The sequence below is a fragment of the Argentina silus genome (genome assembly GCF_951799395.1).
Source record: "Argentina silus genome assembly, chromosome: 19".
NCBI lineage: Eukaryota > Metazoa > Chordata > Actinopteri > Argentiniformes > Argentinidae > Argentina > Argentina silus.
In genome coordinates this window covers 2524878-2547365 of record NC_139673.1, presented here as the reverse complement: position 1 = coordinate 2547365, position 22488 = coordinate 2524878, and the positions used below count along the sequence as shown (strand labels likewise).

Here is a 22488-nt window from a genome sequence, read left to right as displayed (position 1 = left end):
TTTTTAAAAAAAAAAATATTAGCAATACTGTAGGATCAGCATGCCTGAGAGCACATTCACCACAATCACCACGATTCATGTCACAATCAAAACATATCTGACATACATTCACACTGAACGGAAACTACCCAAACATAATGAATGGAAAACCTTAACCATAGCTTCATAAGGCCGCAGTATACGTTCTGTACTTACCCCTGACCCCTGTTCTAGCCAGTAGCTGAGCCACCAGTAGCTGAAGGCCGTCATCCCCATCAGTAGGACGTAGAACAGCATGATGATAGACATCAGGATGTATCCTGGAGATAGCATAGGGTAAACGCTAAGTGGGATGCTTGGGACGGCCCGACAAAGATCCCACTTCCAAAAGGATAGGGTGAGACACAGGGCGTAGGGGCGTAGTGGCGTAGCACAGTAATGCGCTTACCACGTAATCGCAAGGTCCCTGGTTCGATTCTGACCCTCGACATCTATCTTTCATGTCATCCCTCCTCTCTCTCCCATCCTTCCTGTCAATCTCTACTGTCTCCATCCCAATAAAAGCAGAAATGCCCTCAAAACATTATTTTTTTTTAAAAAGACCTACGCCACTCCAATGCCTCTTTCTCTCTGTGATGTGTGGCTATATGTGCCACTCCAAGTCAGGACCTTCTGCAGCCATAGATCCTTTCTCTCTCTCTCTCTCTCTCTCTCTCTCACTCTCTCTCACACTCTCTCTCTCTCTCTCTCTCTCTCTCTCTCTCTCTCTCTCTCTCTCTCTTTCTCTCTATGATGTGTGGCTGTAAGAAAAAACGTGAGATGGTGTGTAGTTACCTCCAGCAGCTCTGCAGTACTGGTGGTAGGTCCTCCAGTTTACAGAACCCTGCTGAGAACCTTCCTGGACCACCAGCTGGTCCTTGGACTCTGCTGTAGAAGAGACAATAACGACGTTCAATATATACTATGAATCTAATAATTCAGATCAATAATTTGTTAATTCAGGAATACACATACAGCCATTGCACCATAAAGGGATAGTTCACTATTTCACAACTTATAGTCAGATGGTTCCTTAGCTTAAAGGTAGCCTATGGGGCCAGAAGAAACTGTAATCCATGGTTCAGAGTTGTTTAAATAGCCACTACTAACTTCATCTAACTTAAGCAACCACTAACAAAAAAACTATGGGAGTGATCACAGTTTCGCCAAGCCCTTCGACTACTTTCAAGGTAAGGAACCATCTGACTATAATGTGTAAAATAGTGAACTCAATTCTTTAAACATTAATGATATAGTTGACAAGTACTGAAATGGCTTACACATTAGTACAACATTAATGACCAAAAACTAAGTTTTAAGTATGTGTGTGTGTGTGTGTGTGTGTGTGTGTCTGTGTGTGTGTGTGTGTGTGTGTGTGTGTGTGTGAGTGTGTGTGTGTGCGTGCGTGCGTGCGTGTGTGTGTGTACGTGTGTGTGTGTGTGTGTGTGTGTGTACGTGTGTGTGTGTGTGAGTGGCATGCTGGACCTCTCACTGGACCTCGAATTGACATACATTGCAACAGGGGGAACAGCCCCTCCCTATTTGCAAGCAATGGTTAGCCCCCAAACCCCTGCCTGATCACTCCACTCTTCCACCTCGGCTGGCCGCCTGGCACCGCCACCACTACGTGGCTGCAGCAGCCGCGCTACTTGGTCACAGCCTTTCACTGTCCTGGCACCCTGCTGGTGGAACGAGCTTCCCACTTCTGTCATGACTGCAGAGTTACTACCTATCTTCCGCCGTAGGTTGAAGACCCATCTCTTCAGGGTTAGGGTTACATCTTAACTGTCCCTCCTAAAGACCTCTTCATCCCCACTACCCCCTGTACAAGTTTCTCTCCTGTAAATAAATACATTTAAGTAATTCTTCCTTCTTCTAGCATTGTGACTGCCAATAGCCCGTGGTCCTAGCATAGATTACTTTTTTCTTATGATGACTAATGCATAGATGATTCACTTACTTAAACAAATGTATTTGTTGTAAGTCGCTTTGGTTAAAGACGCCTGCTAAATGTCATGAATGTAAATGTAATGTAAATGAATAGAAGACATATCACGCAATACAGTCCAATGCAATCGATGTAACACAGGATCCTTCTCTTCCCATTATTCACTGGTAATGTTTTGAAAATAAACAACCAAGATGGTGCCGTCCAGTCCCAGGTCGACAGGTTCAGAATAGCTTCTTCCTTCAGGCCACTGGGCAGATTAGTTTAAATGCAAAGCTTCTCTCAAACAGCCTAATTCAACAGTGTTAGAAGCTTTGCATTTTAAGCAACCTGCCCAGTGGTGAGTACATATTGTTTGAAGTACAGTAGACCAACATGCAGCACAATATTAGGTATCAAAGCTGTGTGCTTAAGTTATGGGTGGTGGTGCTCATTTTGAATTTCCTGTCTTTTGCGGCTTTTGACAAGCCATAACTTCTCACTTAAAACATAGGTTTTGGTCATTGATTTCCATTGCATACATTTCAGTATATATGGTCCCAGCGGGAATCAAACCCACAACCTAAGCGTTGTTAACACCATGCTCTGCCAACTGAGCCACAGAGGACCACATAGATCGCGACATAATATGATATTACATGACATTATAGATTCATGTTACATTACATTACATGTTACATCTCACATGTCACAGAGCCTTGGCGATATACCCAGGCGGTCAGGGTTGAAGTTTGGACAGTATGAATAACCAAGCTAACGCTGATCGCCCCAATACAGTACACAAACCCAGAAACATGCAGTCACCTGTCTTGGGCTTTAAGCTACAAACGAATAGACGTTACCTTCAATGTCATGAGGTTCTCTTCCCATCCCGTCTATCCCAGTCACCTCATCTGACATGTCAAAGGCTGTGGGAGTGACAACACAGGTATCATTAGACAATGAACATAACTGACCTTTCATTGCAATGCCAAGGGATGTGCATGTGTCTTCAGTGTCAAATCTGTTCTGGTATAATATAAGATAAAGTATGTCACACCTGGGTTCTGTATTCCATTGGCTTTGGGATCATCCAGATCCTCTCTCAGTTCTCTGGGCTCAGGTTGTGTGTTGTCCTTCTCTTTCTGCTCCTGAACACACAGGACGTACAAGAGTATATCCATCATAGCAGTAATACTGATACCAAGGCTTGACAGGACCTACTGCAAGTGTAGGCTTACACTTGGACAAATACTTGCATTGATATCAGTTGTTATTTTGATTCCGATATCAGCTGCTTTCATTTCTCTCAGTAAAATGTGATCACAACAATACCTCTTGGCCAGATCATAGACAGTATCTTATCTGTTGGCACTGAGGGAATAGCAGAAGTAGAGATATCTTACTTGTGATTGCTCCATCCGGAAGTTATTGATAAGATGGGCGTATCTGCCTTTAGCTTTCATCAGGGCCTTGTGTGTTCCTGTCTCCTTGATCTCCCCATTCTCTAGCACCAGAACCTCATCACAGAACTCCAGATACTGAGTAATAGAGGAATATCAACAATTAAATTATTTAACAATTTACTTAAATCAAACACAACAAATTGCATTGCAAGCACCATTCTCCAACCAACTGAACGCCGCATAATCACTGTGTAACATTTACATTTTACATTTGTGGCATTTAGCAGACGCCTTAGTCCAAAGTGACTTACAACAAATACATTTGTTTGAGTAAGTGAATCATCTATCCAACAGTCATCAGACCAGGGGCCATTGGCAGTCACAATGCTAGAAGAAGGCCTTTTTTTTTTTTTTTTTTTATTAACAGGAAGGAAACTTGTACAGGGGTGAAGAGGTCTTTAGGAGGGACCGTTAAGACGTAGCCTGAAGAGATGGGTCTTCAATCTACGGCGGAAGATTGGTAGTGACTCATGAAAGTGCAGTCATGACAGCAGTGGGAACACAGTGGTGTAACACAGTGGTGAGTAAGGCAAAGGACATAGTCACAGCACAACCCTCACAGTCTACCCTATACTGTGTAAAAGGTTACACATTGGCACAAGATACTGTTTGCTTTTCAAGGCCAAAATGAGAAATGGGTCATACTGTTTATACTGTCCATACTGTTTATATTTTTTAGTACTTCTATTTTATTTTATTTTATTCTATTTTAAAACGTATTGTTGCACTACTCTGTGGCACTGTCACTTTTGCATTTCACTGTATACTTGTATGCACGTGACAAATAAAGAATCTTGAATCTTGAGGTTACACTTTGGCACAATATGCTGTTAACTGTTTGCTTTTCAAGGGCAAAATGAGAAATGGGTCCTGGTCAAACATTTACTAACCAAAGGGTACATGTGGTGCGTGCCAATGCCATATTGAGCATACCAATGTCAGGAAGTAATGCTTCCTGTCCACCCATCAAGGAACACTAGTTTGAATGGGATGGCTGTTCTACTAATTCTATTTCTACGGCTAAACCACTGCATAAGCACCTGTCCACCAGTGTCTCTCCCCCTACCTGTAGCTGATGGGTCACCAAGACGATAGTCTTCCCCTTCAGCTCCTTCTTGACGCACTCCTCAAAGATGTGCTTCCCCACATGGGCGTCCACAGCAGACAGAGGGTCATCCAGCAGGACGATGTCCCTGTTGGAGTAGACTGCCCTGGCCACGCTGATCCTCTGCTTCTGACCACCAGACAGGTTCAGGCCTCGCTCACCAATCTACAGGACCAGGGGGAAACGCTGTTTAGCATGGTCTTCTTCAATGTTAGTGTATGTTTGTTCGGTGTACTGGATAAAATATTTTTAAGGCTTCTTTGGAAATAAAAGACAAATTAGGATCTTTACCTCAGTTTTATCACCACAGGGAAGAATTGCCAGATCTGGTTTCAGGCAACAGGAACTGATGACTTTCTCATACCTTCATGAAAGGACATGAGTTAGACCAAGAGATCTAGGATCCTTACATGGAGAACAATGGACTGTCCTGCGCCAATGTTAACACAGTTTGCCTGTGGACTATTTGCGGCAAGTTTAACAAAGTTTGCCAGCTAAATATTTAGAGTAATTTACTTGTATTTACCGTTAAATCAAAAAATGCTCAAACTCTCTGCTAGCAATCATAATGCCAATGCTTAATGCATTATCTCCTAAAATGCCCAGTGTCTCCAGTTGACTCATAATTAGTACCTCATTCAATAATGCTACAGTATCACATATCATCAGATATCATTATCAGATACTGGGTGCCCCGCCCCCTCTGACCTGGCCTCGTCAAACGCTTCTCCCATCAGGATGTTGTCTCGTACAGTTCCGTGGAATATCCAGGCCTGCTGGGAAACGTAGGCAAACGTCCCGTCTGCAGTGACAGAACCTTGCTGCAGGTGCATCTGGAATGGAGGTCATTTATAATGTTTAGACATTGCATAACAACACATGCAACATAAATCATCATCTAACACTGTCAATGGAAATTATGTCTTTGGAGACATTTTCAGTGTTGGCAATACATTTGAATTAAAAAAAAAAAAAAATATCACTCACATAAAACTGATACAGTATGTAGTAAAGCAATTTCTAATGGACCGACCTGCTCTAACATGCTCGATATCAGCGATGTCTTCCCGCTTCCCACATTTCCGCAAATTCCAAGAAGGTTTCCCTAGAGAAAGAGAAAGAGCACAACAAACACTGATATCGATCATTTGCTGAGGCACCTTCCTTTCACCTTCCAACAATCAATCAATAACCTCTACTTCACCCACCTTCGGCAGAGTGAAGGAGATGTTTCTCAAGGTGAGTTTGGTCTCGGCCTTGTCTGCCATGGTAGTGCCATTCTGGGCCTGGGGCTCCACCATGTCCTCCTTCAGGCCGTTGCCTGTGTCTGGTGGTGGGGATAGGGTGGCTGGCTTGGCCTCAGGTTTGGCCCAGGAGAAAGAGGCTTTCTCCATCACTAAGGCTGAGCCAGAGTCCTTTCTCTGGATAATGTACGGCTCTGGGTTCTCAATTAGGAGGAGTTTCTATAAAGGCAGAGAACACAAACACCATGCAGCTTATCTCACAGCGTTATTAGACACTTCAGCCCTGCTCTGTGTTAAGTGGCTTATAAATGCATAAGCTTCATCAAATAAAGCACTGTTTGCATTTGTTTATATATATATATATAAAATCAAGTATGTTGGAATTTTTCTGTAATGGCTTTGAGTGCATGCAATTGTCAATAACTAAGGTATGGCAGCCTCACCTTCAACCGAGCCAAAGACACTATTCCTTCTGGCAGGCCTTTCACTGCGAAAGGCAACATACTCAAAAACGTCCTCATGGAGTTGAAGATGACAATGATGGTAAAAGCCTGGGGAAAAACACAGTAAGGAGTGACTGCACCGTAACTGTACAGCTAATACACATCAATCAACACATAACACCAGCATTGAAGCCTGTGAAGTGGTACAGTTTTCTGTATGAAAGATTTACTCATGTGAAGACTGAATGAATGAAGATGGACTGCTTCTTAATCCACTAGGCTGATATAACCCAAACCGCTCAACTCCTGCAATTACCAGATCCCTATATTCAGTAACAACATGCTAATACAATGTTATTACTTAGGTAATTACAGCGTTACTACACAGGTATAGGGGCTGTTTAACAGAGGCACAACTCACGGTAGAGGTGCTGAGGGGCAGGCCCAGGAAGGTGTGGGCCGTGAAGGTGAGGATGGTAGCCAGGGTGTGGGTAAAGGTGGTGATGGAGGCGTTAGCACTCTGAACATATCCTGCCTTCTCCAACAGCAGCTTCTCCTTCTTCCTGATGTCTGAGGAGGAACACAACACCATATATGGTATCTACCGCTGACATACAAAAAATATTAATTAACATGTGTGCTAAAAGTAGCAGTTCTAATAAATACTGTATTTAACATGTAGAATGTATAACTCTCTTTGGCTGGACATGTGTACACAATCAATAAAAAGTTATCCAAATAAAAACACTCATTATCCTCTACAGCAGGGATCTCAAACGTGTGGCCGAGACAATTCGATTCAAATGGCCTGCCAAAAGAACACATATGACCTGTGTAGGAATAAAAATGCAACCATTAAATATATTTATAACACATTATGTCTGAGAACCGCACTGCATGGTGTGTGGTCCTCCAGACCTTGGGCCCCTGGGCCAAAATGACTTTGACATCCATGGTCTAGAGGCATATACAGTGGTTAAGTTGAAGCATGTAGTTTTGCACTTTGCTGCCCTATCTGGCAACACTGAACATTTGTAAACAAACAAATCAGGTAAAATAGGTAGGCAAAGGCCAGTCCCCGAAAACGACACCAGAGTTAAAAAAAAAAAAAAAAAAAAAAAAAAAAACTTTGAATGGATCAAAACAGCACTCTTCAAACAGAACGTTCTCCCTGTGATCTCATTCCTTGATCGCTACCGATTCAGAATGGCCGTTTAGACATTTTTAATTTTAAATTTTAAAGCTCAAATTGACATACTAGACATTTAACATTGTAGTGACCCACACTCAAATACCTTGGATTTTGTTCTCGAAGGAGGTTTCCCATGCGTACATTTTGATGAGTTTGATGCAGGTGAGAACCTCGTTCATGGTTCGGACGCGACTGTCTGTTATTGTCGAAGCTTTCCTCCTGAACACGTTGATCAGTCTGGTCATGGCAACCTGGAAAAAGCAGCACAGAACTTATTACTGTATGTGTGTAAAACCACAGAATAATAATAAACGTCAAAAGTGCTTTAAGAGGGCAAACGTAGAGGAAATATGCACAAGAAGTGTAGCTAGGCACACAAGTGTAGTTCGAGTCAAGTGTCAGCCCATAGTTCGCACATATCAAAGATTTATTTTATTGGTCGCCATGTACTATTATGAAAACAACAGCATTATAAACACAAAGTTAACCCTTTAAATTCTCCTTTGTGAGGAAACGGGAGGCTTGGAGACGGACCTGTATGGCGAGGAAGATGAGGTAGGTGAACACCCCTATGAGTGCAGTGTAGCCCAGGAGCTGGCAGGCGCTGGTTATACAGATGATCATCTGCACAGGGACAAACAGTATGAAGATACCGAACACCACCGCCTCAAACATCCTGTACCCATCAGCGGTCAGCACGTTGACCATCTGTACAGGGAGACACAGGGAGAAGACAGGGACGATGCCCTGGGGTTTGTTTCTGGACACGGAGAGAAGTACACACTTTGGTGGTAGGGAACAAAGGGAAAAGAGAGTGATGGTCGAGTGTTTGTGTTTGTGTTCATGTTGATTTGTGTTTGTTTGCCTCTGTGAAACTCTGTCTGTAGGCTCCAGGGATGGTCGAGTGTTTGTGTTTGAACACAGAGGGAGAAGAAGACATGTTGTTTTGTGTTTGTTTGCCTCTGTGAAACTCTGGCTGTAGGCTCCAGGGATAGTGTATATACAGTATATGTGCCATTTAGCTGACGCTTTTCTATCCGAAGCGACTTACATTGCAGTGAGTGCATACATTTCAGTATATATGGTCCCAGCAGGAACCAAACCCACAACCTAAGCGTTGTTAGCGCCACGCTCTACCAACTGAGCCACAGAGGACCACCCGTGTAAGTCACGGGTTGGAAATTGTGGTGCAATACCAGATGGTAAAAAGAGGGTAACTTAAGAAGACATATTATGAGATGTGTTAGCAGTCCATACTACATTTGGAAGGTGCGACGTTAACCAGAAATGACAGATACTGTATATCTGCTGTATATAAGATACTGTATATCTACTGTATATAAGATACTGTATATCTGCTGTATATAAGATACTGTATATCTACTGCATATAAGATACTGTATATCTACTGCATATAAGATACTGTATATCTACTGCATATAAGATACTGTATATCTACTGTGCAGACTTTCTTTGCTAATGTAAGGTAAGGGTTAGGGTTATAGACTACACTGGTTATAGACTACACTGTTTATAGACTACACTGTTGCACTACGCTCCCCATAACAGTTGACATCTGACAGTATTTTAGCTGCTGCAGTCGCTACTGTACCTCTCCCACAGAGACGCTGCTGACCACCCTGAGGGAGATGATCTTCTGAAAGGTCAGCATGGAGAAGGCACCCTTCACCCTGATGGCTGTCCTTATATTCATGGCCCACATTAAAGTCATGAAGAAGGCCTTACTGAACTCGGAAATGAACACGGCCAAGCAGGGACCCACTACATGGATCACAATGGATGGGTCAGGACTTTCAGCATACTTCAAGATATCATTCACCAGAGCTGCCTGGAAAACACAATAGAACACACATCATGACATACAGTATATATGGTAAATACATAATCCATGTATGTATGAGTTACAGTACCAGTCAAAAGTTTGGACACACCTTCTCATTCAATGGTTTTTCTTTATTTTTGTATTATTTTCTACATTGTAGATTAATATTGAAGACATAAAAACTATGAAGGAACACATACGGAATTATGTAGTAAACAAAAAAGTGTTAAACAAACCAGAATATGTTTTATGTTTTAGATTCTTCAAAGTAGCCACCTTTTGCTTTGATGACAACTTTGCTCACTCTTCTCCAAACTTTTGACTGGTACTGTATGGTAAATAAATAATCCATATATGTATACTATGTGTTAATTGAGATATACTGTGGAAAAGGGGCAAATTTACAAAGGTGCTACAAAGGTACAAAGGACTTACCGGCGCAAATAATACTAAAACATTGTGTATCATGGAAAGGAAGAAAGTGACCAGCAATCGTGTTCTTTGAAAACGCATGAAGACTCGCGGTAAAGAGGCCTTCTCAATCCCCACCCTGGCCACCTCCTCCTCCCAGAGTCTCTGGAGCCTACAGAGGAAGAAAAGGTCACACATTACTCATGATATTTCTGTAATATGTCACAGTGAGAGACATAGTCTATAGCTATTTCAGCTCCAAGATGTGGTGAGAAATCACCACTGATGTTGACCCCAGCTCAACGGCTGGGGTCACTGTGGTGTTGACCCCAGCTCAACGGCTGGGGTCACTGTGGTGTTGTGAGTTTAGAGGGGTGAGTGTTATCGGGTTCAGGTGGTAAACTCATTCCTCAAGTTGAAATGCCCCAACCCGACCCCATCAAATTGTTTGGCAACGCTGGCAAACATAGAGTGTTTTGGTGAGGGTCGCTTGTGTTGGCAATATAAACAGAGGAAGCAATGCTGTTTGCAGTGGCGTGACGCCTGTTACACCGACTGTGCATCCAGAGTTAAGACCTAGGCTTTAGCCCAGAGAGCTAACATGGTCTTGCAGTCATGCAAAAGACCTAGGTTCAATGCCTGTTTCGATTACACATTCATAACAAATCACACCTTTTCACATTGACATCAGCTCCGTCATGAGGAGAGAGGGTGAGGGAGCTGAGGTCCAGCCTGTTCCTGAACATGGCCCACATCATAGGGGTCAACCAGGCAAAGGAGGTGAAGGAGAAGAAGCCAGCATCATCTACAGGGTTGGACCTGGACATGTACAGGCAGTGAACATCAGATCCTACACCGTGGTCAGTGGTAAACAGTGATAGACACTATTTCATATGAATATTCTCTGATTTCCACTACTTAATCAAGCACTGTTATACAACAATGTGGTATATAACACTCACTATGGTACAAATTTAATTTGAAACTTTACAAGGGGGCACATTTGGTGTATTGATAAACCTTGATTTGAAACATTTCCAAAATGGGGAACTAGTACAGATCAAACTTTTTGTTTGTGCCTAAGTATCCATTTGGTTAGGAAGTTCACATTACATTTATATTAGACTTTTAACATTGTATTTATGTAAATACATTTCAAAAACTATTATTTTCAACTGTGAATGCTGACCGTCAACTGCCACTGTTAAGAAAACATTCATTTTCAACCCACGTGCAATCATATAGCAATGTTAGATGATGAGCATCAAATGACAAACTTAAGTCAACGTTGAAAAATAACCATCACATAATAGCGTCTAATACTTGTGGTGCTTGGGCGGAGGGTCCTCTTCTCTTTGTTTCAGAGAGGGAAGACCCTCTGGACATGACTCTTTGGTGGCATTAGTTTTACTGTTACAGCAGATGCTCTCCCTTCTCTTGTGCTGTGTGTGTGTGTGTGTGTGTGTGTGTGTGTGTGTGTGTGTGTGTGTGTGTGTGTGTGTGTGTGTGTGTGCGGGTGCATGTGTGTTTATGTGTAGAGAGAGAGAGAGAGAGAGAGAGATAATTTGAGTTTTTTTTTAAAAAACTACCATTGATAATACCAAAACACATTATATGAAATTACCAAATACAACAAAGACAACTAAGAAAACAGGAAGGGAAACAATTAGTAAGGATAATTATATTAATATATATAAGATTTTTGTAGTGAAGGAGGCTGTATTAGACTCACAGGGATCTGTCTGATAGTCTCTCCAAAAGTTTTATAAATGCCCTTCATTTTGTCTTGTGTCTATGGACAAAACAGAAACAAATAAACACACAAACAGTCGGCAAAACATCCAACACCTGCATACTAAGTGATTATTCCTTTAATTATTAAGGGTATGAATTAAACAATGTAACAACTGTTTAGTACCAGACGCTTTGTAGCTTAAGTAGTAGTTCTCCCAAAATCTCCCCAAAAAAGTGGGTAACAATTGTAAAATCAATGTTTGCTTGCAAATCTGTGCATGAAAGAACAAAATGTGTTAATTAGAAGAACTTTACTGGTCTATGAGAGGAGTGGGGCTGGAAATAACCGTCATCTCTAAGACCAGAATCATATTTTACCAAATACAAATGATAACTTAAAGAATTATTCTATTTCAATCCTCAGCATACAAGTCGCATTAACCAGAGAGGTAAAAAAGGTAACTATGCTAGGTATGTATTATAGTTCCTACAACACTGAGATATTGTTCACAATATTGACATTTACCAAAAAAGAAATACAAATCTTAAAGCATATAAAGGAATTTTAAGACATTACCACAGAGTTGCCCTAACCGCCAGTCCTCCTGAACGGATCCTCAAACAGCATCCTTCAGCTCCTGTCAAGGTCATACACTTGTGTTGTTTTAATGACCAACCAATCCCTAAGAGGTTGAGTTGTGGGATAAAGACTTCCGTCTGCCGATTATACAGCTTCCTGAGCACTGTTGACAACAAATAGCCCTAGGCTTATTTTAATTAACAGTCAATAGAAATACATTATATATTTATCGGGTAATATTAACCTTGGGGCAAAACTGTCCTCTAGCAAAACTGTCCTCTAACAAATGAGCTTGTTTGAGAGCGTTTTTTTTGCTTACAAGCGCTGATCAGCACCGTACAATAGCTGTTGCATGATAGATTAGATTAGATTAGATTCAACTTTATTGTCATTGTGCAGAGTACAAGTACAGAGACAACGAAATGCAGTTAGCGTCTAACCAGAAGTGCAAAAAAGCAGAAAAGTGCAGTGTGAACAATATATACAGGTAGTGCAGTATATGAGCAGTATAAGTAGTGCAGTATAAGTATAAGTACAAGTAGTGCAGTGTAGCAGTATATGTATTAGCAGTAGCATTATAAGCAGAATAAATAGAATGCAGTATGAACAGTGTAAGCAGCATATGAGCTGTATAGGCAGTGCAGTATAAGCAGTATATATGTATAAACAGTAACATTAAAGCAAAGTAAATAAACAGAATAAATATGGAATGCAGTATGAACAGTATAAACAGATATGTACAGTATGTACAGATGTGCAGTGTATTAACAGTAGCATAAAAGCATTGAAACATGACATGGTATGTTGTTACACCAATACATCACATGTTTTGGCACCTCGAAGAGATTCAAAACTCACTAATGGGTGTTTGAGCACCCATGTCATTCTGTTTCGAATCACTTCATGTGCAGAATTGGAACACCTACAGTACCAGTCAAAAGGTTGGACACACCTTCTCATTTTTTAAAGTTTTTCTTTATTTTTTATTATTTTCTACATTGTAGATTAATATTGAAGACATCAAAACTATGAAGGAACACATGGAATGGAATTATGTAGTAAACAAAAAAGTGTTACACAAACCAGAATATGTTTTATATTTTAGATTCTTCAAAGTAGCCACCTTTTGCTTTGATGACAGCTTTGCACACTCTTGGTAAGGTGTGTCCAAACTTTTGACTGGTACTGGTATTTTTGGGGAATTTCAAGACAGTCTTTCCTCTGATGATTCCAAACACTATTAAAGATATGGGGATACACTCCTCATCGGGAGTCTCCTCTACTAGGGTGTTTGATACACTCCTGTTCTGGCATCCCGCTGGTGGAGTGAGCTTCCCACTGCTGTTGTGACTGCAGAGTCACTACCTATCTTCCGCCGTAGATTGACCCATCTCCTCAGGCTACATTTTAACTGTCCCTCCTAAAGACCTATTCATCCCCACTACCCCCCTGTACAAGTTTCTTTCCTGTAAAAAAAAAAAAATAGCCCCAGGTCCTAGCATAGATTACTTTTTCTTTGATGACTGATGGATAGATGATTCACTTACTTAGACAAATGTATTTGTTGTACCTTGCTTTGAATAAAGGTGTCTGCTAAATGCCATAAATGTAATGTAAATGTAACTCCTCATTGGGAGTACCTACTCATAAAAAAAACTTACAAGCAGTGAAGGAAAGAAATTAGCGTTATTTATATGGGAACTATCAATGAATCCAAGTACTTACTGGTTATGTATGCAATCAAACATGGCCACTTGCAACTACAGGCAGTATAAAAGCCTACAAAGCAGCGATGTTGGGGACTACTTGACCTCACACTCCAATTTCCCAGGCTGAGAGAAAAGAGGGAGTGTCCATACATTTTAATGCCTCCTATTGCAGGTCATTACAGGTTGAGCAGGGGATCAAATGTGCCTCAGTAATGAAAAACACCATCTTGTTCCCACATGTTTAAAACACTTTTCCTCGACAGGTTAGTGCTTTTAAGACACCTCCTATCAGGTGTGTTGATATAGTCCTCTGTGGAAATAAAGGCAAATTTGATGATCAACGCACATTCTTGGGCCAATAACGTTATGCACATGATTGCCATGTATGCATTGTTATTGATTACGGTATCCCTGATTAACTGTCTACTTATGATAGTGGATGTATTGGCTAATAGTAAAAACAGATCATACTGATTCTGATTTGTATACTGTTATTAGTGATGAAAGACTCTCAATAAAAACATATCGAATTTGTAATTGTTCATTGTTCACGTGGAAATGTAGTTGCATGAACAATCATGGTTCAATGACAGCGTGATAGACAGGTTTGTGCAATGTGTGTGTATTCCAGCAGAGGGCGCTCTAAACATGTTACAAGAACCGACCGCTCTGAGTTCACAGGACCAGGTAGGCTGTCCACTCCCCACAAAGTAAAGCTTTAAGCACATTCACGTGAAATTTGGAATTATCATCAATCTGACAACTCAGTGCACGTTTTCATACATTTAGTTTAGTTCAGTGCAGAGAAACTGAAAGTCCTCAAAATGGCAATTTGTTATGCAGCACTTCAACAAACACAATACAAAAGAAAACAAACACCAATATAATAGAGTCTGCAGAAACAATCCATAATGAATATTCCTATTAGTCCTACATTTGGTGGATAATGGGTTGGCGGTTCTTTATTGTTGAGACCATCATTTATTTTCTTTTTGCTACATTTATAAGTGACGTTTTTCCGACGAGCTGGCAGCACAGTGCGCGTCTCAGATGAACTGCGGGGCCAGCTGTACTTCTATTTCCACTGCATGAGTCATTCGCTTTCGATCCAGCAGTTCCTCCACGCTGATCACAGGCCGGAGCCCGCTTCCTGAATACGTCACGCGTCCCTGGGGCGGTCTGCTCTGAGCAGTCTCTCCCGCAGCACTTCACCTCACCTCGGTGCGTTAAGTGGTCAAGTCACCCACTTTCCCGTGTGAATGGCTGTGTAGACCCGGGGATTACAGATACAGCTTCACGCCGCTATTGACAACTTTTTTTTTTATAGCCCAGTTGACCGAGGAAGAGCCATGGCTACTGTCATCTGCCGAGTCCAGTACCTGGAGGATTCGGACCCGTTCGTGTGTACCAACTTTCCCGAGCCGAGACGACCCCCGCCGTACAATCTCGACGAAAACCTCGCATTGAGCGAACAAATAGCTGGTATTCATAATCTCTTGGAGGCACCTTTGAAGGTAAGTTGACCAGACTTGTGTTGAAACCAGGCGCCTTCACAAATGTTTGCCGTGCAGGTAACCACAGGTGTGACGCGGCGCATGTGGTACCTGGGTGACACCGGCAGATACATGTGATGTTATCAGTCATATATCCGTGTTAAAGCAAATTAACTTTTCCACGTGTTCACTTTCACAGTGCCCGTACCCGCAGAGTACTGCTCATACATTCTTGTAAATAATGAAGTAAGACGAGGTGTTTGCTCTCTTAAATGATGACACCTGGTCAGTCAGCATAAGCGAGAAATAACATGACATTCTCGACTGACATGCAACAGGCCTCTTCATTTCTTCACTTGACTTGACCTATAGCTCAGCTGTACGGCTGATGTCATATACCGTTTTAAAGTTATTTAAACAATGTAATTCATTCCAGGTCTGAGCATTTTATGAGGAGTTTGCTGTCTAAATGTTTCATACCACTTCAACGACAAATGTTCATTATCAGATCAGGGCTTGAGACTGCTTGTCCCCCAAAATCGCATTCCTTAACCAGTGCAATCTCTGATCGCTCCCGCGGCCCGGGGCAGATACATGCCGGGCAGCTGGCGAGATCTGAAGCAAAGGAATACAAAAATGTGGGGTCCAATTTGTAGTCTTTTCCACACACACATTCAATACACATGTCAACGTGTAGAGATATATAGATAGAGATGTATATATATCCCTGTGTTTCCGCTGTTTAGTTTTTCCTAGTTTGTTTATGATAGGAACGTGTTTAACGGTAAATGTTTCGTCCTCTGGATCATGTCAGTTGAGGCTAAATTGAGTTAATACCTAAGGAAAGGGTGGGATCTGTAAACACAAGATAAGCTTGTTGAAACGGCCCCTTCCACCAGCCTCGTACGCAGGGATGGGAAGCCAGTGGAGCTGGCTGAATGGTGATGTGTTGTAGAATAATATATAATGTACCATGCCGTTCTGGTACGATAAGGAGGAAGAATTCGTCTTCCTTCCCCCTCTGGTAGGACGCTGACTTGGCCGAATTCCATCTGCATTGTTTGCGAACTTTGCTTATGACTTGATTGGTCGCTCATTGCCTTGGCATTGTTGATATTCTGAGAATTAAGAGTCTGGATTGGTTGGTATTTAAAGGTTGTGATGCTGCATGTCAGTGTTCACATGGAAGCATGCCCACATCATGCCATGGAGAGGAAAGCGGCATGCCTTGTTTTTGTCACCCTCTGTTATAGAACAGTACGGTAGAGTTGGCCGGCCTTATCAAGCTGATGACAAAAATGCTATAAAAAGCTGTTATGTATTCTCTGACCTCCAAATTAGCTGAAAGCATCCCCACATTTGAAGAATGACAACATCTTTCGAGAAAGATATGAAACAATGTTCGTATCTACAACGAATTTGGCTCTCTCGTGTTGTCGCAATCCATCAAGCGCTGTTAGGAATGTGGAGATATGAATACATGTAGTTAGATGTGATAAAACATTGTGAAGGATGTCAGAATAAGAGCCTTTGGTAACACTTCCTATAACACCATGGAATAAAGTGGTAATAACATGGCAATGAAACACTTAAACACTTTATTTCTAACCAACGAAGTAAACAGATATGTATTATTTATCTTCTCACTAACTTACATTGGTTATGCATAGCAATATGGATATATATTTTCAGAAACTATTCATTGTTGCCATGTTATTACCAAGTTATTACCACTAGTAACTGTTCTGTGCTGTAGGAAGTGTTACCTAAAGGGTGTGTGTGTGTGTGTGTGTGTGTGTGTGTGTGTGTGTGTGTGTGTGTGTGTGTGTGTGTGTGTGTGACTCTGTGTGTGTGTGTGTGTGTGTGTGTGTGTGAGTGAGTGAGTGAGTGTGTGTGTGGGCCTGCACACTTCCCTTGGTTTGACGTTCCCTGTGTTTGTGCCCCTGCGCCCCAGCTGGAGGAGTGTGCCCTGCAGCTGGCCCCCAACGGCCACTACCTGGACCTGGAGCTGTCCCTGGCGGAGCAGAGGGACGACCTGGAGCAGCTGTATGAGGACGTGGCGTAAGGATGTCTCTCCTCCTCTCCTTTCCTCCTCTGCTCTCCTCTTACACGCTCCTATAAACACTCCCGCTCCCCGCGGCAGCGCAGCGCAGCTCAGATATTGATGTGGGAAAATCTGTTTATGTCATTTTCTACAACAAAAAAAAACGAGTCGGCCGTCTGGATTTGGTCCCAGTGATTTTCTGCTAGAAATTACAGTACAATCAAGGAGATTAAAAGATGATAGTGAAAGAGTAAAAGATGTAGCTTGTCGGTAAAAATGTGTTATTGATTTACTCAGGGTGGACAATATTCTACCCTGAGTAGTGGGGTTGTTGTAGACATAACATGGGGTTGTGACTGAAGTGAGTCATAGTGGGTAGTAGGGTCTAGTGTTCCCCAGTCACTGATGCTGTCTGTCTGTCTGCCTGCCTGCCTGCCTGCCTGTCTCTATCCTTCTGTCTGTCTGTCTGTCTGTCTGTCTGTCTGCCCGTCTCTATCTTTCTGTCTGTCTGTCTGTCTGCCTGTCTCCATCTGACTGCCTGCCTGCCTGCCTGTCTGTCTGTCTGACTATCTGGCTCTATCTGTCTGTCTGCCTGTCTGTCTGCCTGCCTGCCTGTCTATCTGTCTGTCTGTCTGGGAAGCCCAACACGACTCAGAGTGTGGTTCATCAGGGCTTGGCTGGTAGGATCAGATGAGTCATGTCACTGTGAGGGCCAGTGTCTAGGACTGTGACTGGAGGCAGGCATGACATCCACTGTACGGCACGTGTGACATCACAGATGAGAAAGAGTCGACTGATGACAAGACTAAGACAGGGTTGAAGTAGTAGGTTGAAGACGGGGTCAATGGGAAGTCCAACGCGTGGGGGCTTGACACACAGGGCCGACCCAACCCCTGTCACAGTTTATGTGTCACATTCACACGATACAGGTTGTAAAGGGTGCTGTGAAATGAGCTTCACTCTCCACAGTGCAGGGAAATATCAAAGGGGTAAAAATAACACCAATATTACACATTAAGGCAATAAGTGGCGCATTACAAGTACTAATTCAATAACAATGTTAAAGTATAAATATACCATGCTGGCTCCGATGCTCTCCAGCACATTTTGGAGGATGGTGGATGCGCAGCCAGCCCTGTGTAGTGAAGTGTGTAGTGGTGGAGTGTGTAGTGGTGTAGTGTGTAGTGGTGTAGTGTGGAGTGGTGTAGTGGTGTAGTGTGGAGTGGTGTAGTGTGTAGTGTTGTATCTGTCGTGTAGAACAGGAGGAGAGAGGGATGCTGGTGACATTGCTGTCTGTGGTGTGAGTCCAGACAGGCGTTAGCACCACACTCTACCAACTGAGCCACAGACGATCACTTGACATGTCCCTGTGAAGTATCTCTGTTCACACACTCTTAACGTCTCTCTGAGGGAGGGAGGGAGAGAGAGGGAGGGAGAGACAGAGAGAGGGAGGGGGAGAGACAGACAGAGAGAGAGAGGGAGGGAGGGAGGGAGAGAGAAAGAAAGGGAGAGACAGAGAGAGGGAGAGACAGAGAGAGGGAGGGAGGGATGTAGGGGGAGAGAGACAGACAGACAGAGAGGGAGGGAGGGGGTATAGGCATACCACAGTATAAACAGTCATAATGCTCAGTCATTTTACCTCGGAATTGTGGGCGAGCTACACTGTGTTATTATTCATATCTGACTTTCATGTGGCTTCACTTTTACCTCTGTATTTCACTGTAATTCCCGACTAGTCCAGGCTTGTAGGGCCCAGGGTCACACACACACACACACACACACACACACTAGTTAGTTGCCGTGTTGAAAGATGCCAACAGACAACAGTATTGCTAATGACATCGTCCAGCCCCTTTGAACTCACAAGATCAAAATGGCGTCTGGAGGGGAAGCGTGAATAATAACTTTATAGAACACAATAGAATGCTTTGTCTGGCCCAAGAAGCTCTGATTACTCCTCACAGAAAAGGCCAGGAGTCATTACTGTAAGTCTGTTAAGTCTTCCACTATACTGTAGTTCAGATTTGACCTTCCTTATTACCTGTCGTAAATACAATACTAGACAGTGGCATTTGACCATCGTTTAAGGTGACTCAATTGTTCAAAATGAAAAAATTAGGCTCAGAAATGACCGTGAATATTCAGAGTTAAGCAGAGTTACTTCCTCTATACGAGTATTGTTTGTGCATTTTTCTACTGAATGTAGATTTAGGCCAGGTGTGAGGGTTAGCACGGTGAGCTTCACTCTGCTTCTCCACTGGTTGGCCAACGGCAGCCAGCTTTTATGACTGGTGTCCATATCACTGAATCATTTACGTGTCACACACACACATATCGTCTCTCTCAGCCACACACACACACACACACACACACACACACACACACACACACACACACACACACACACACACACACACACACACACACACACACCGTCTCCCACACACACACCGTCTCCCACACACAGCCTGACCTGATCAAGCTTGTTAGAAAGCTGAGTCAGTCCTGCGACCTCTGGGCAAATCATCCTGAAGGACCACCAACCAAGTGTGTCCATGAGGGGATGAACAAGCATCTGCCCCTGGTGTCAGCGCCGAGGGGCAACGTCCCTCTGTCCACCCTGGTTTTCACCCTTTGAATATTCATAGCAACTTGGATCTAGCTCTCTCTCTCTCCCCCCTCGAAACAGACGAGGATTGTTTCACTGCAGGGACCGACCGTTTCAAATCTATGGGGTCTTTTCACAAAGTCGTCAAACAATGAAAATATTTACGATGGCGGAATGCGGCCTGAATACGGCGATGTGAATCAGATTCAACCCTGTCGGTCTCCGGCCCGGCCGTCCTGTACGTTCCCGCCCACGTGACAAAGGCACGTCCTGTTCTGCCTCTGTGCGACATTCCCCACCCGCTCGGGGGACTCTTGTCTAAACCATTCATATCACATCAACCCCAAGTTCATCATCATCAGTCAGGCTACTGACCAGGCTGAGAAACTAGTGGGGTCAAATGGCAGGAATAGCCCTGCCTCCGTTCCCCTCTGAAGAAGTGGTATGGTTACTGAGTGTTTTAGGGGGGAACAACAACACCGCTGGCTGTTGGGTGATCTTAGTGGGTTTGTTTTGGAATCAGCATCTCGCCTCATTAGAAAAGTGACATGTTATCCCAGAAGAATGTGGGTGTGGCTGTGTGGGTGTGGCTGTGTGTGTGGGTGTGGCTGTGTGTGTGTGGATGTGTGGGGGGTGTCGTTGTGGGTGTGGGTGAAAGACCGCTTCACCCCCACTACCCCCCTGTACAAGTCTCTCCTGTTAATATTTTTTTTTTTCTTCTTCTAGCATTATGACTGCCTATGGCCCCTGGTCCGAGCATTGATTACTTTATCTTAGGATGACTGATGAACAGATGATTCACTTACTTAAACAAATAAAGGATAAAGGCGTCTGCTAAATGCCATAAATGTAAATGTAAATGGGTGTGGGTGTGTGTGTTAAGGATTAGCCAATGTGTGGTCACAGCTGGAACACCATTTGGAAGGAAGGGGGGTAAAGTATGAGGGGGGTTAAGGATAGGGGGGTTAAGGAGAGGGGGGGTAAGGAGAGGGGGGGTTAAGTATGAGGGGGGTTAAGGAGAGGGGGGGTAAGGAGAGCCCTTCACTGCTAAAGGGGTTTGGGGTGACAGAGCAAATACGTCATTTGAAACAGTACCTGGAAAATGGGGGTGATGAGTTGCCATAATGAATGCCATAAATGTAAATGTAAGTGTGTGTGTGTGTGTGTGCTCTCCTTATTTTAGCCCTCCTCCGCACAGACACACACACACACACACACTCCCAGACAGAGCATAGTTTCCATACCTCTCTGGTCTGTGTCTGCTCCAGAACTTTCCATAGTACAGTATGATCCCTGCTGGACAAGCGGAGGCAGACACGGCAGAGCACGGCTGTGTTTACGGGATGGCGGTGAGTGGGAGTGCAGCCCTGCAGGCCTCCAGTTCTCTCGCCCCATCTGTGGCACCGCTCAGAAGGTTTAAGATGCTATAGGGGAATTTCATCATGCTCTTCTGTGGAATGCTTGGTCTTAAAACTGACAGTGAAATGAAATGGTATCGCAGACACAGGCAGACGGTGGCTGAGGCACTATTTCACTCATGGTATAAGCACCGAGGCGCATTTCACTTATGGTATAAGCATCGAGGCGCATTTCACTTATGGTATAAGCATCGAGGCACTATTTCACTCATGGTATAAGCATCGAGGCGCATTTCCGAGAAAATGACTGCTTCCTGTCTACTTGTGTGTGTCTGTGTTTATGCTGACTTGCTGTTGAGTAATGCATACACACCCCATGGGTTTAGACCTCCCTCGGTGCTAACATCTCTCTCCTCTCTCTCTTCCACAGGAAAGGGAAGAAACCCATCCTGATCCTCCGAACCCAGTTGTCAGTACGAGTCCACTCCATCCTAGGTAATAACCAGCTCTCCTTTCCACCCCCCCCCCCCCCCTCTCTCCACCCCCCCCCCCCTCCCCTTTCTCCATCCCTCCTTTTCCATCCCTCCTCTCTTACCCTCTGTGATGACTCAAGAGGAAAGTAACAGTTAGTCAGTGTATTTCCTATCTGCCCTGTTGGCTCCCGCCGGCCGTGGCTTCCAGTGGCCAATATTATGAGCTTTAGCTTTTCTCCATTTGTCAGTGAAGCGCTGACACAGTCATAAGCACCCTGATCGCAACGTACTTGTCTTTCCATTTGGGGCTTAAAATAAGTGGTGTTTTTTTTTCTTCTTCTCCCTACTGCGTTACGTGGGAGGGGAAAATGCCCTACTGTCCAAGGGATGCTTAACTGGTTTTATGATCTTTCTCTGGGTTTTCCTTCTGTTCTAGAATGCACCGTAGCAGACGGAGCTTCCTTTAAAACCCATCACTGTTTCCTACCAGTGACATCAACAGTAACACTTTATAATTTGCAGACTCCAGCAGTTAAAATGGTCCAAATAGTGTGATTTTTCTTTTATGTGCTTTTTTAAATGGCCTGCCTTAAGTGGAACCTTTCTGGACCCCGAAGTGATGTGGAAGTTATGACCTATGGTATATTTCTCCCTGTGCTGTATAGTACACCATTCAGACAGGCAGACAGACAGACAGACACAGAGAGAGAGAGAGACACACACACAGAGACAGAGAGAGACACACGCACACACACAGAGAAAGAGAGAGACATAAACAAAGAGAGAGACACACACACACAGAGAGAGAGAGACATACACAGAGAGAGAGAGAGACATACA

At 43.4% G+C, this 22488-nt stretch overlaps 2 protein-coding genes across 5 annotated transcripts in view; one reads left to right on the top strand and one right to left on the bottom strand.

Moving 5' to 3' along the window:
• Positions 1 to 35: 35 nt before the first annotated feature.
• Positions 36 to 10476, bottom strand: LOC310819517 (ATP-binding cassette sub-family C member 12-like; the record flags this gene model as incomplete). The annotated part of the gene is made up of 18 exons (XM_083690819.1): positions 36 to 44; positions 196 to 299; positions 814 to 906; positions 2809 to 2874; positions 3006 to 3096; positions 3352 to 3486; positions 4478 to 4681; positions 4808 to 4880; positions 5225 to 5349; positions 5550 to 5621; positions 5725 to 5979; positions 6204 to 6311; positions 6625 to 6773; positions 7499 to 7646; positions 7930 to 8103; positions 9008 to 9244; positions 9674 to 9821; positions 10322 to 10476. 18 exons carry the CDS (start codon positions 10474 to 10476, stop codon positions 36 to 38), a joined length of 2346 nt encoding a protein of 781 aa, XP_083546945.1.
• A 4383-nt stretch (positions 10477 to 14859) lies between these two features.
• Positions 14860 to 22488, top strand: part of fhod1 (formin homology 2 domain containing 1) — a 53153-nt gene continuing 45524 nt past the window's right edge. For 3 of the 4 annotated variants that reach the window (XM_083691357.1, XM_083691356.1, XM_083691355.1), the window contains exons 1-3: positions 14860 to 15186; positions 17120 to 17226; positions 21606 to 21670. In XM_083691357.1, coding sequence (XP_083547483.1) covers positions 15022 to 15186; positions 17120 to 17226; positions 21606 to 21670 — 337 coding nt within the window. In that variant the 5' untranslated portion in view covers positions 14860 to 15021. The remainder of the gene's footprint in view (positions 15187 to 17119; positions 17227 to 21605; positions 21671 to 22488) is intronic. The other variant, XM_083691358.1, reaches the window with a different exon arrangement.